The sequence below is a fragment of the Carcharhinus amblyrhynchos genome, chromosome 34 (assembly GCF_965287045.1).
Source record: "Carcharhinus amblyrhynchos chromosome 34, sCarAmb.v2.hapA, whole genome shotgun sequence".
Classification (NCBI taxonomy): Eukaryota; Metazoa; Chordata; class Chondrichthyes; order Carcharhiniformes; family Carcharhinidae; genus Carcharhinus; species Carcharhinus amblyrhynchos.
In genome coordinates this window covers 11120230-11133267 of record NC_137357.1, presented here as the reverse complement: position 1 = coordinate 11133267, position 13038 = coordinate 11120230, and the positions used below count along the sequence as shown (strand labels likewise).

Sequence of the window (13038 nt, the reverse complement as noted above, 5' to 3'; positions counted from 1 at the left end):
GAAAAAAGGAAGGATACATTGGGTTTAGTCAATTGGGGATAAGTGAATCCCTTGATGACTATAAAAGTGTTCAGAGGGAAGTCAGGAGGGCAAAAAGAGAGTATGAGATGGATCTGGTGGATAAGGTTAATGAAAATATCAAGAGGTTCTATAGATCTGTTGAAAGTAAAAGGTGGCTCGAGAGAGAATAGGTCCCCTTAAAGATCAACTGTGTGTGGAGCCACAAGAGATGAGTGAGATTTTTAATCACTATTTCTCCTCGGTGTTTACTGCGGAGAACATCACGGTGCTGAAGAAATAACGGAAATAAGTGGTAATGTCTTGGGCCACACGCATAATACTAGGGAGGAGGTATCTGCAGCCTTAAAGTGCATCAAGGTGGGTTAATCCCCTGGGCCTGATCAAGTGCATCCTCGGGTCTTGTAGGAGGATAGGGAAAAAATTGCAGAGGCCCGTGCACAGATAATTGCTTCATCTCTTTCCACTGGCGAAGATCCAGAAGACTCATCTGGGTGGCTAATGTTGTTCCATTGTCTCAGAAGGGTAGCAAAGACAAGCCAGAAATTACAGGCCAGTAAGCCTGACATCAGTGATGAGTAAGTTACTGGAGGGAATTCTGAGGGACAGGATCGACCATCATTTGGACAGTCAAGGTCTGATTAGGGATAGTCAGCATGGCTTATGTGTGAGAAGTCATACTTGATGAATCTTTTAGAGTTTTTCAAAGAGGTAACCAAGAGGATGGATGAGGTTAGGGCAGTAGATGTTGTTTATATGGATTTTAGCATGATCTTTGACAATGTCCCACTTGGCAGGCTAGTCTGGAAGGTTAGGTCGCATGGGATTCAGGGACAGCTAGCTAATTGGATTCAAAAATGGCTCTATGGTAGGAAACAGAGGGTGATGGTCGAAGGCTGTTTCTTGGGCTGGTGGCCTGTGGCTATTGGTTTGCCTCAGGGGTCAGTGATGGGACCCTTGCTATTTGTTATTTATTTAAATGCTTTAGATGTGAATGTACAAGGCATGGTTCGTAAGTTTGTGGATGATACTGAATAGGAGGTATCATTAATAGTGAAGAAGGTTATCAAAAAGGGTGATCTTGATCAGTTAGAGAAGTGGACCAAGGGTTGACAAATGGATTCCAATACAGGTAAGTGTGAGGTGTTGTATTTTGGAAAGTCAAACCAGGGTAGGACTTATACAGTGAATAGTACGGCGCTGGGGAGTGTTGAGGAACAGAAAGACCTTGGAGTACAAATATGTACTTTGTTGAAAGTGGCATCACAGGTCGACAGTGTTGAAGAAGGCATTTAGCACACTGGTCTTCATCAGTCAGGGCATTGATATAGGAGTTGGAACATTATGTTACAGTTGTATAAGTCATTGGTGAGGCCACACTTGGAAGTATTGTGTGGAGTGTTGGTCACCCTGTTAAGACATTGATAAACTGGAAAGAGTGCAAAGAAGATTTATGAGGATGTTGCCAGGATCAGTGGGCCTGAATTATAGGGAGCAGTGGGCCAGACTACGACTTTATTTCTTGGAATGTAAGAGAATGATGGGTAACCTCATTCAGGTGTATAAAATCATGAGGGCATAGAGAGGATGAACACACTGTCCTTTTCCCAGGTACAGGATTGAAAAGTAAGGGGCATAAGTTTAAGGTGAGAGGGGAAAGATTTAAAAGGGACCTAAAAGGAGCAACTTCTTCATACAAAGGGTGGTGTGTCTATGGAATGAATTGCCAGAGAAAGTGGTTGAGGTAGATTCAACAGCAACATTTGGATAAGCACATGGATAGAAAAGGATTCGAGGGTTATGGACCAATTGGGACTAGCTGGCAGAGCACCATGGTTGGCATGAACTGGTTGGGCTGAAGGCCCTGTTTCCATGCTGTGTTGCTCTCTGACGCTATAAGCCAAATGTCCTTCTCACTCAACACCCATACAAACGCAGTTTTAGTAAATTTTGCTGAATGTACTAGATTCTACTATATACTCAAGGCTGAAGTCATTAGAGATCATGGTCAGATGAATAGAAGTAAAAGCAGATAACTAAAATAAATGAAGTATTTCTCTAAATGCAAGAAGCGTTTACAATTAAATTAACTTGTGGCACAAAGACAGATAAATGGCTTCACAGAGACATAGCTACAAGGTGTTCAAAGCCGGAAAGTAAAAATTCCTTAGCACACAGCATTCAAAAAGATAGAGTGGCAACCTGACAGCTGAGGATGATATGAGGACAGTTGTGAGAAAGCATCTTGACTCATAAGATTATGAATTACAATCAGAGATGAGAGATTAAGTAAACCACGCCTATATTTTGGGACTAGAAAAATGAAAGGTGATCTCGTTGAAACACAGAAGGTTCTGAAAGGGCTTAACGTGAACATGAAATATTGTGTCCCCAGGCCCAGGAACCACAATGGGGAGATGAAATTGGGCAGTGGCAGATTCTAAAGGAGAAGGGGACCATCATTTACCAGTAAGTCATGCTTGTATTGAATGGATGAGCAGGCTCAAGGGGCCGTATGGTTCCCTTGTGCTTCTGTCTTTTATGACCAACTAGAATATCCAACAACCAACACCTAAGTGTGAGGTGTTGCATTTTGGAAAGTCAAACCAGGGTAGGACTTATACAGTGAATAGTACGGTGCTGAGGAGATATCCACGAAATTAATATCTACTGTCAAGTCCCAACAAGCTACCTTATTGAGATATTTTCCTGCATAGAAGGTCTGGTATCCATGTTTCTTCAAGTAGACAGAGAAAACCTGTGGCTCCATAACCTTCTGCCATTGCACGCTGCTGCAGTTTCCATTCAGTGAGTTGTTGCGCACCAGGTGATTGTGTGGATACTTTCCTGTCAAGATGGCACTGCGACTTGGACAGCACAGTGGGGTGACTGTAAACTGCAGTAAAAGCAAACAAGCAGCTGCGTAAGAGTCAAAAGCAAAGGCATTTTTTAACCATCAGAACTTAACTTTTTTAAATTAGCAGGTGTGGAAGAAAATCAGTAGTTATATTTCTCATTACTGCTTTTAGAAAATTTAACTTCTCTTAACAATACAAAAGCTGAATCTTTTACCACCCCAGCTGGTTGCAATTATTTTTTTAAAACAAGAAAGACACTGCACTAAAGAGCCATTGCTCATATAATGCAGCAAATCAACAAAAAAACCCACTGAAATTAAAGCACCAAGCTTGGGTTTTAATAGCCTGTGGATTGTAACACAAGCCATGATTCAGGGCACTGAAGAAGTACACATTATCAAAATAATGAGAAAGAACATTTTTTTAAAAATAGAAGAATGCATAATGCATCTGGATTTCAATGAGGTCGCCAGAGAGAAGGAAGCATCTGCAGAACAGTGTATTTGGAGTTTGAAAGGCAGGAGAGATAAGCACATCCTTCAGCATAACACAGGCCCTTCTCCTTCCCCACCGATCTGCTTGTTTTGGCTAGAATCATTTCATGGCCTCTATTAAGTTCTTCTTGCCTTCAAAGCATTTGCTACTTCCACATAATGTTTTGTCTGTGGTTATGGTGGCATTGTAGCCATGTTAATGATGAGTCATCCAGAGGCTGGGCTAATGATGCAGAAATATTGCAAGCATCGTAGACAGCACAGTCCACAATGCATAGACCATACAGAAAAATATGTTATCCATATAAAACATCTGTTCCATTGAGCAAAATAGTTTATCACACATTTTCAGTGCCAACAATCATATCCTTTCTGCTGTCTTGGTTTACAGCATTTGATAAGCCAATGTTGTTAAATTTTCATTCAGTCAATTAAAAATTAAAATTTAAAAACTTCTGTCAGTAACAGTGATCACCTAAGCACTGGATTTTAGTCAAAAATCTACACCTTTCATGAATGCTCTTTATAAAAGGAAATTTGTCGTTCTTCTGTGGTCTGGCCTATCTGTGACACCAGAACCACAGCTATGGGGTTGACTCTGAGCTGCTCCCTGAAGTAACCAAGCAAGCCATCAGGTACTCCAAACTGCTGTGAAAATTTCAGAGAACCTGCATCATACAGACTAACGAGGTGCTAAAGCACGAACTTCAAGGGCAATTAGGAATTCCAAGTTTTTGGATGACACCAAACAGAGGGGAGGGGACACAGTCAATAGAGTCAAACCACAGGAGGATATTAATAACCTTGAACAATGAACAAATAATGTTCAACACTAATAATTGTGAGGTAAACCATTTTGTTGGAAAGAATAGGGAATCCTTGGAAGGTCTCAGCAGGGTTGGGGAAACAAAGGGATCTGGGGAGGACAAATACACAAATCATTAAAAAGAGGAACCACAGGTCAGCAAGTACATTAAAAAAAATCAAGTGCTTAAACGTTTTGTGGAGAGATAGAATTGAAATGTGCTGAACATAGACTGAACCTGTGTCAAACCTTGGTCAGACCACACTTCGAGCACGGCATGTAACACTGGAGAGGATGTACAGAAGATTTATATCAGAAATGCGTGGGTGTGCATATCGGGAAAGGATTGACAGGCTGGATCGCTTCTCTCTTGAAAAAAAAGGTTGAGGGGTGACCTGATGAAGATTTTTTAAATTCTAAAAGGTTTTGATTGGAGTGGATTCAGAGAGAATGTTTCCTGTTTTGGGGAAGAGCATAGTGAGGTGCCATCAATATAGGATGATCACCAAGATATCCAATAGGGAATTCAGAAAAAAATTATTTACCCAAGACTGTTAAGAATGTGAAACATGTTATGCAGGAAGGGGTTGAAGCAAATACTATAAATGAATGCTTAAGGGGAAGCCAGCCAAATCTTTCGAAGGAGACGGGAACAAAGAATTATGATTGTAGATTGAAAGGAGGAAAGATGGGAGGAGATTTCAGTCGAACGGAAACAAGGTTATGGGCTGAATGACCTGAATACCTGGTTCTGTATAATTTATGATGGGGCGATGTGTTGGACTGGGGTAAACATAGTAAGAAGTCTCACAACACCAGGTTAAAGTCCAACAGATTTATTTGGTAGCAAAATCCACTGCTGCTCCTTCATCAGGTAAGTGGGAGTTCTGTTCACAAACGGAGTATTTAAAGATACAAACGGAGTATTTAAAGATACAAACTCAAATAATGGTTGGAATGCAAATCTTTACAGGTCATCACGTCTCAAAAGGTACAGACAATGTCAGTGAAGTAAGCGTTAAGCACAGGTTAAAAGAGATGTGTATCATCTCCAGACAGGAAAGTTAGTGAGATTTTGCGAGCCCAGGCAAGTTGTGGGCGTTACAGATAATGTAACATAAACCCAAGATCCCGGTTGAGACCGTCCTCATGCGTGTGGAACTTGGGTATCAGTCTCTGCTCAGCAACCCTGTGTTGCCTTGGAGAAAACTTACCCGAAGATCAGAGGCCCAATGCCTGTGACCACTTAAGTCTTCCCCGACAAAAAGAGAACAGTCTTGCCTCGTGATTGTCGAGCGATGTTCATTCATCCGTTGTCATAGTGTCTGCATTGTTTCCCCAACGCACCATGCTCGGGACATCCTTTCCTGCAGCATATCAGGATAACGTTGGTCGAGTTGCAAGAGTATGTACCGTGTACCTGGTGAATGGTGTTCTCATGTGAGATGATGGCATCAGTGTCGATAATCCGGCATGTCTTGCAGAGGTTGCTGTGCCAAGGTTGTGTGGTGTCGTGGTCACAGTTCTCCTGAGGGCTGGGTAGTTTGCTGCAGATAATGGTCTGTTTGAGATTGTGCGGTTCTCTGAAGGCAAGAAGTGGGGGTGTTGGGATGGCCTTGACGAGATGTTCGTCTTCATCAATGACATGTTGAAGGCTCCAGAGAAGATGTCGTAGCTTCTCCACTCCGGGGAAGGACTGAACAACGAAGGGTACTCTGTCCGCCGTGTCCCGTGTTTGTCTTCTGAGGAGGTCAATGCGGTTTTTCACTGTGGCTCGTCGGAACTGTCGATTAATGAGTCGAGCGCCATATCCTGTTCTTATGAGGGCATCTTTCAGCGTCTGGAGGTGTCTATTGTGATCGTCCTCATCTGAGCAGATCCTGTGTGTACGGAGGGCTTGTCCATAGGAGATGGCTTCTTTAACGTGCTTCGGGTGGAAGGTGGAGAAGCAGAGCATCATGAGGTTATCCGTGGGCTTGTGGTACAGTGAAATATACACAGGATCTGCTCAGATGAGGACGATCACAACAGACACTTCCAGATGCTGAAGGATGCCCTCATAAGAACAAGATATGGCGCTCGACTCATCGATCGACAGTTCCAATGCGCCACAGCAAAGAACTGCACCAACCTCCTCAGAAGACAAACATGGGACACAGCGGACTGAGTACCCTTCATCGTCTCGTACTTCCCCAGAGCAGAGAAGCTACGACATCTTCTCCAAAGTTTTCAACATGTCATTGAAGATGACGAACATCTCACCAAGGCCATCCCCATGCCCCCACTTCTTGCCTTCAAACAACCACTCAACCTCAAACAGACCATTATCCACAGCAAACTACCCAGCTTTCAGGAGAACAGTGACCATGACATCACACAACCCTGCCACAGCAACCTCTGCAAGACGTGCAGGATCATCGACATGGATGCCATCATCTCACATGAGAATACCAACCACAAGGTACATGGTACATACTCTTGCAACACGGCCAACTTTGTCTACCTGACACGCTGCAGGAAAGGATGTCCTGAGGCATGGTACATTGGGGAAACCATGCAGACGCTATGACAACAGGTGAATGAACATCGCTCAACAATCACGAGGCAAGAGTGTTCTCTTCCTGGTGGGGAACACTTCAGCGGTCATGGGCATTTGGCTTCTGGTCTTTGGGTGAGCGTTCTCCAAGGTGGCCTTCATGACATATGACAACGCAGTCACTGAGAACATACTGATAGCCAAGTTCCGCACAGATGAGGACAGCCTCAACCGGGATCTTGGGTTCATGTCACATTATCTGGAACCTCTATGACTTGCAAAATCTCACTTAACTGTCCTGTCTGGAGACAATACACATCTCTATAACCTGTGCTTAACGCTCTCTCCACTAACAGACTTAATTACCTGTAAAGGTTCGCATTTCAACCATTATTTTGTAAATTGAGTTTGTGTCTTTGTATGTCCTGTTTGTGAACAGAACTCCAACTAAGCTGACGAAGGAGCAGCGCTCCGAAATCTAGTGGATTTTACTACCAAATAAACGTGTTGGACTTTACCTGGTGTTGTGAGATTTCTTACTGTCTGTACAATTTACCCACCAATGCTCACATCCCATGAATGAATTTTTAAAAACCACAGTAAGAATTATGAACAGCATCTATATTGCAAGCATAGTAGACAGCAAAGTCCACTATGTATCTACCACAAAGGAGAATATATTATACATACAAGATATCTTTTCCACTGAGCAAAATAGTTTGTCACACATTTTCAGCACCAGCAGCCAACTCCTTATTGCTGTCTTGCTTTACAGCATTTGACAGATCAACGATGCAGAAGTTGTACAGAAACTTTGGTGTTGCAAAGCTCAGCAAGACTTTGATGTCTGGTGATCAAAAGTTACCACTGGACTTTGAATAAAGCAGTAACACTAGACAATGCATGGTATGAACAAACCAGTAACAATGAGCTTACTTACTGCATTTGTGAAGGTCACCCCTGCATCTCCAATTAAGGTGCGAGTCTTCTTCATGGGGGTCTGAAAACAGCAGTTTATGACAAGTGAGCAATATTACAAACATGTAGAATATCACGTTGACTGACCCATACTATACAGATGGTGCAAATTTGTGTGGTTTTGGCATTGCCAATGCATATGCATAGGAATGATCTGTATTAAATTTCGATTTGGATCTGGTGATTCAACAATATTTATCAGGTCCAGATCCAGGCAGGCCTAGTAATGACACATGTACGACAGAAATACTGTTTCAGTACCCTGGTCCGAGAATGCCGTGTGTTCTGAAGATGTGATTTTTTTAAGATAGTAATTTTTCTAGCTGGATTTTTAAAAACTGGGACACTCTGCAGACAATGGGAAAACAGCCCACACTGCTGCAATACACACAATTTTACATTCCACCAAGTGGAATGAAGACCAACACAACTGCCTGGGGAGCATGAAAGACCCCATTCACCTGTCAATTCACAGCATCCTGAGGCTACTCAAGTGTTGAGATGGAAATTCAAAATTTAATTAACTGATCCGAAACAAAATAATTGCAGCAGACATGAACTAATAGTATTTCTGTGGAATGTACACCCAGTTGAAGTACTTCAAGCATCCACTTATCAAACAGCGGAGGAAACAAAAGGCAATGCTGCACTAAACACAGGTGTGCCTTCACTGTCTCTCGTAAGTGTTGTGCTCAGTTTGCAAAGTAACCATCCCAGAAGAGAATTTAATTGCAAACCGAGACCTTTTCATGAAAATAAACCGTGCAAGTCTGCTCCATCCACCACACCCACTAAGACAACTGATCAACAGCCGCAATGTGGAGAACAACCAAAGACCAGCTAACTGTGTACTCCTGTTTTTATTTCTGTGAAAAAGCCTTTAATCCTATCCTCTTACACTTGGACTTGTGTGTGTGTCCATGGTGCATACATTTTACTGAGCTTTATGCTGGTGAAATGGTTCCAATAAACTTATCTAATTCTTTGTTTAGTCGAAGAAAGTTGGTTTGAATAATTCTTTGTAACTTCACAAGTACAACATGTGGGATTCTCAGAAAATATTCCCTCTAAATTCTCAAAAAAATCTTGCTATGATGAAACCTCAAGTGGGAGCTTAGAGGAGTCATTTCATCCCGCCTCAAATGGAATTCAAGATTTGCCATTCATTTGGTTGTTTGACCTCTTTGATAGTTCAGGAAAGGTTCACAGATCAGCAACCATAATCTGAAGTCCCAGGCCTGTTCACCCTCCTTCGACCCACAGGAGCCTCCAAGATAAAACTTCTCCAATCTCACAGCTCTTTGAACACCACAATATAACATTCCTCCTGAAGATGAGAAGCAATGTGCAGAGATTAAACTAACACTCACGGATGATTTGTTGACATCATCTAAAAAATGATGCACCATGTGGAGCAGCCGACCCAGCCGAAAGTGGGGAGGGGTTTGAAAACAAATGAGCGTTACTTTTCTAAGGTCAGAAGTGGGGATGTTTGCACAATGTTCAGCATTATTTAAGACTCCTCAGATACTGAGGCAATCCATGTTCAAATGCAACAAGATGTGGACATTATCCACGCTTGGGCTGACAAGTAACATTCACACCACACAAATGTCAGGCAATAACCATCACCAAGAAGAGACACGAACCACCACTCCTTGACATTCAAACGAGTTACCATCACTGAATCCCCCACTGTCAACATACTTGGGGTTACCACTGACCAGAAACTCAACTGGACTCGCCACACAAACAGTGGCTGCAAGAGCAGTTCAGAGGCTAGGAATACTGCAGTGAGTAATTCACCTCCTGACTGCCCAGAACCTACCACCATCTACAAGGCACAAATCAGGAGCGATGGAATACTGCCTACTTGCCTGAATGGAAAAAAGCCCACTAAATTGGCACTATATCCATCAACATCCACTCCCTCCATCACCGATGCTCAGTAGCAAAAGTTCAATAAGATCCTTAGTTAATACCTTCTAAACCACAACCATTGTTGTTCGTCCATCGTCATTGATGAGGACCTCGACACCATTGGTCATTTTGAGGCTGGTTGCGGTGTGTCTGAAAATGACTGATCAGGTCAATTTGGGCACGGAATGTCCTGGCACATATTGGACAGACTTGTGTAAACACTGTAGTTGTTGCGCTGGTGGCTCTTGACTTGTGCAGCTTGCGCTTAAGTTGAACTTCAGCAATACACCTTGCTTTGTGAGCTTGACAGCCTTTGTGGATGAAGCAGTGCCAGTAGGGCGTTTTGTGCCAGCGTTTACCAGGTGGTTGTGTCAATGTCAAGCAACTTCAGGGAAGCCTTGAGTGTGTCTTTGAAACGTTTCTTCTGTCCTCCATGCGAGCGTCTTCCAGCAGAGAGTTCCCCAAAAAGGAGCTGCTTGGGTATGCGCTCGTCTGACATACGGATGACATGACCTGCCCACCAGGTCTGTGCTCTCATCAGCAGTGTGTGGACTGATAGTAGACTTGCTCTAGACAGAACTTCAGCATCTGGTACTTTGTCTTGTGAAGACAAGTCATGTGGAAATGATTGAGCTGTCTTGCATGCCTTCGATACACAGTCCACATTTCACAGGCATACATGAGGGTAGAGTACGGCGGCGCTGTAGACCTTCAGTTTTGTTGCTGGGCTGATTCCTCGACTTTCCCATACAGTGGAGTGCAGTCTACCGAAAACAGATCTTGCCTTTGCTATTCTGCAGTTAACTTCTGTATACTCAGTGCTAGGGAAAGGGTGCTGCCAAGACAAGTGAACTGGTCCACTGCCTGTAGTTTCTGCCTTTGATTGTGATTATGGTACATGAGGAGCAGGCTAGTGCATGACTTCGGTCTTTTTAATTTTGATGGTGAGTCCAAAGTTGTCACAAGCCATGGAAAATTTGTCCATACCGACTTGCATCTCTGGCTCTGAGCCAGCATACAGGGCGCAGTCATCGGCAAAGAGGAAATTTCTCAGAACAGTCTCTTTCACTTTGGTAACAGCTTGAAGCCTCTTCAGGTTGAAGAGCTTCCCACCCGCTCTCTACTTGAGGCTGATTCCAGCAAAACTGTCCTGGAAGGCATCATTCAGCATGGCAGTAAACATCATGCTGAACAGTGTGGGTGGAAGCACACAGCCCTGTTTGATGCCATTGGTGACTGGGAATGCCCCTGAGGATTCTCCGCCATCCAATACTCTGGCCATCATGCCATCATGGCGTACCATCTGAATGAATTTGGGAGGGCAACCTTTGACATGATCCTCCACAGGCCTTGTCGGCTTACAGTGTCAAAGGCTTTTGCGAGGTCAACAAAGGTTGTGTGGAGCTCGCAATTCTGCCCCTGACACTTCTCCTGAAGTTGGCGTGCAACTCGGTGAGCTTCTTGATAAGTGCAGGACCAGCAGCTTTATAGATCTCTGCGGGTATGGCATCTGCCCTGGGGCTTTGCCACTGGATAGCTGGCTGACAACTTTTGTGATTTCAGCTACTACCAGTGGATTATCCATGGCGCTGTTGATATCAACCTGGGGAATTCTGTCTATTGCCTCATCGTTAATAGATGATGGTCGGTTGAGGACAGCTTCAGAGTGTTCAGCCCATCTCTGCAGGATCTGATCTTTCTCTGTAATGAGAGTTGTACCACCTGTACTCAGGAGGGGGGAACTCCCAAGAGATTGAGGTCCGTAGAGAGTGATGAGGGCTTCATAGAACCATTTCAAGTTGTTTCTGTTAGCGTATTTCATCTGCCTTGGCGCTCAGCCAGGCATCCTACATTTTACGCATTTTATTCTGGACTGTCCTGCAAGCACTGGTAAAAGTATTTTTCTTGGCAGCTGAAGATGGGTCATTCTGACAGGCCCAGTGAAGACGGTGCTTTTCAACAAGTAGAGCCTGTATCTCCTCATCATTCTCATTGAACAAATCATGCTGCTTGCGGGTAGAGGGCCCGAGCATCTTCAGCGCAGATGTATGGATAGCATCCCTGAAGGGTTCCCAGTCACCCTCAGCGCTGCCTGCAAGATGTAGGTCAGCAAGCTTGATTTCTAAGTCTTCAGCCAGTGCTGAAGCTAAGCTGGGATTCTTTAGCTTGGCTGCATCGATTCTTTTCATAACCTTGCTTCTTTGTAGTCGCCCCTTGGGTCTGATACCGAGCTTCATTTTGGAGACAATGAGCCTGTGATCTGTCCAGCAGTCAGCACCACACATGGCCTTGGTCACTCTGACATCCTGCCTGTCTTTTCTCCTGACAATGACATAGTCGATAAGATGCCAATGCTTAGAGCGGGGATGCATCTAGGAGGTGAAGTAGATCAATGCTGAATTGGGCAAATGTTTAGACTGTACACAGTTGTTGATTAGTTTTGCAAACTGTAATTTATGTAGAATTTTCTTCTCGCAAAGTAAAATCGAGATGAAGTTTTTGGTACCTTTTCTATGGAACAGAAGATTTGATGAATTGATTGGCCTTTTCTTATGCTCCGTCACATTGGTGCAGCAGTATAATCTAGCTGAAAGCAAGTCCTGAATACTTAGTTGTCCCCATCATCTGTAAAACCATTTTTTTCTGTTTGTTGCTACCTATTGAAATTTTGTATTTTTTTTATTCATTCGTGGGACATGGGCACCTCTGGCTGGCCAGCATTTATTGCCCAGCCCTGGTTGCCCTTGAGAAGGTGATGTTGAGCTGCCTTCTAGAAATGCAGCAGTCCACGTGCTGTGGGTTGACCTGCAATGCCGTTTGAGAGGGAACTCCAAGATTTTGATCCAGCAATTGCAAAGGAAAGGCGATTGGAGGGGAACTTGCAGGTGGTGCTGTTCCCATGTATTTGCTAGAACAAGAGTAGCAGAAACATGGGAACAGCACCACCTGCAAGTTCCCCTCCAATCGCCTTTCCTTTGCAATCGCTGGATCAAAATCTTGGAGTTCCCTTTCAAACGGCATTGTAGGTCAACCCACAGCACGTGGACTGCAGCATTTCTAGAAGGCAGCTCAACATCACCTTCTCAAGGGCAACCAGGGCTGAGCAATAAATGCTGGCCAGCCAGAGGTGCCCATGTCCCACGAATGAATAAAAAAAATACAAAATTTCAATAGGTAGCAACAAACAGAAAAAAATGGTTTTACAGATGATGGGGACAACTAAGTATTCAGGACTTGCTTTCAGCTAGAATATACTGCTTCTCCACTGTGTCGGAGCATAAGAAAAGGCCAATCAATCCATCGAATCTTCTGTTCCATAGAAAAGGTACCAAAAACTTCATCTCGATTTTACTTTGCAATTAGAAAATTCTACATAAATTGCAGTTTGTAAAACTAATCAACAGCTGTGTACAGTCTAAACATTTGCCC

General features: G+C 43.6%; 1 protein-coding gene across 1 annotated transcript in view; it reads right to left on the bottom strand.

Annotated features, from left to right (window-relative positions):
- gnsb (glucosamine (N-acetyl)-6-sulfatase (Sanfilippo disease IIID), b) overlaps positions 1 to 13038 on the bottom strand; it is a 62994-nt gene that overhangs the window by 37986 nt on the left and 11970 nt on the right. Inside the window, exons 2-3 of the mRNA XM_080217150.1 lie at positions 7652 to 7711; positions 2711 to 2914 (exon numbers count right to left, since the gene is read on the bottom strand). Of these exons, the coding sequence (XP_080073276.1) occupies positions 2711 to 2914; positions 7652 to 7711 (264 nt within the window). The remainder of the gene's footprint in view (positions 1 to 2710; positions 2915 to 7651; positions 7712 to 13038) is intronic.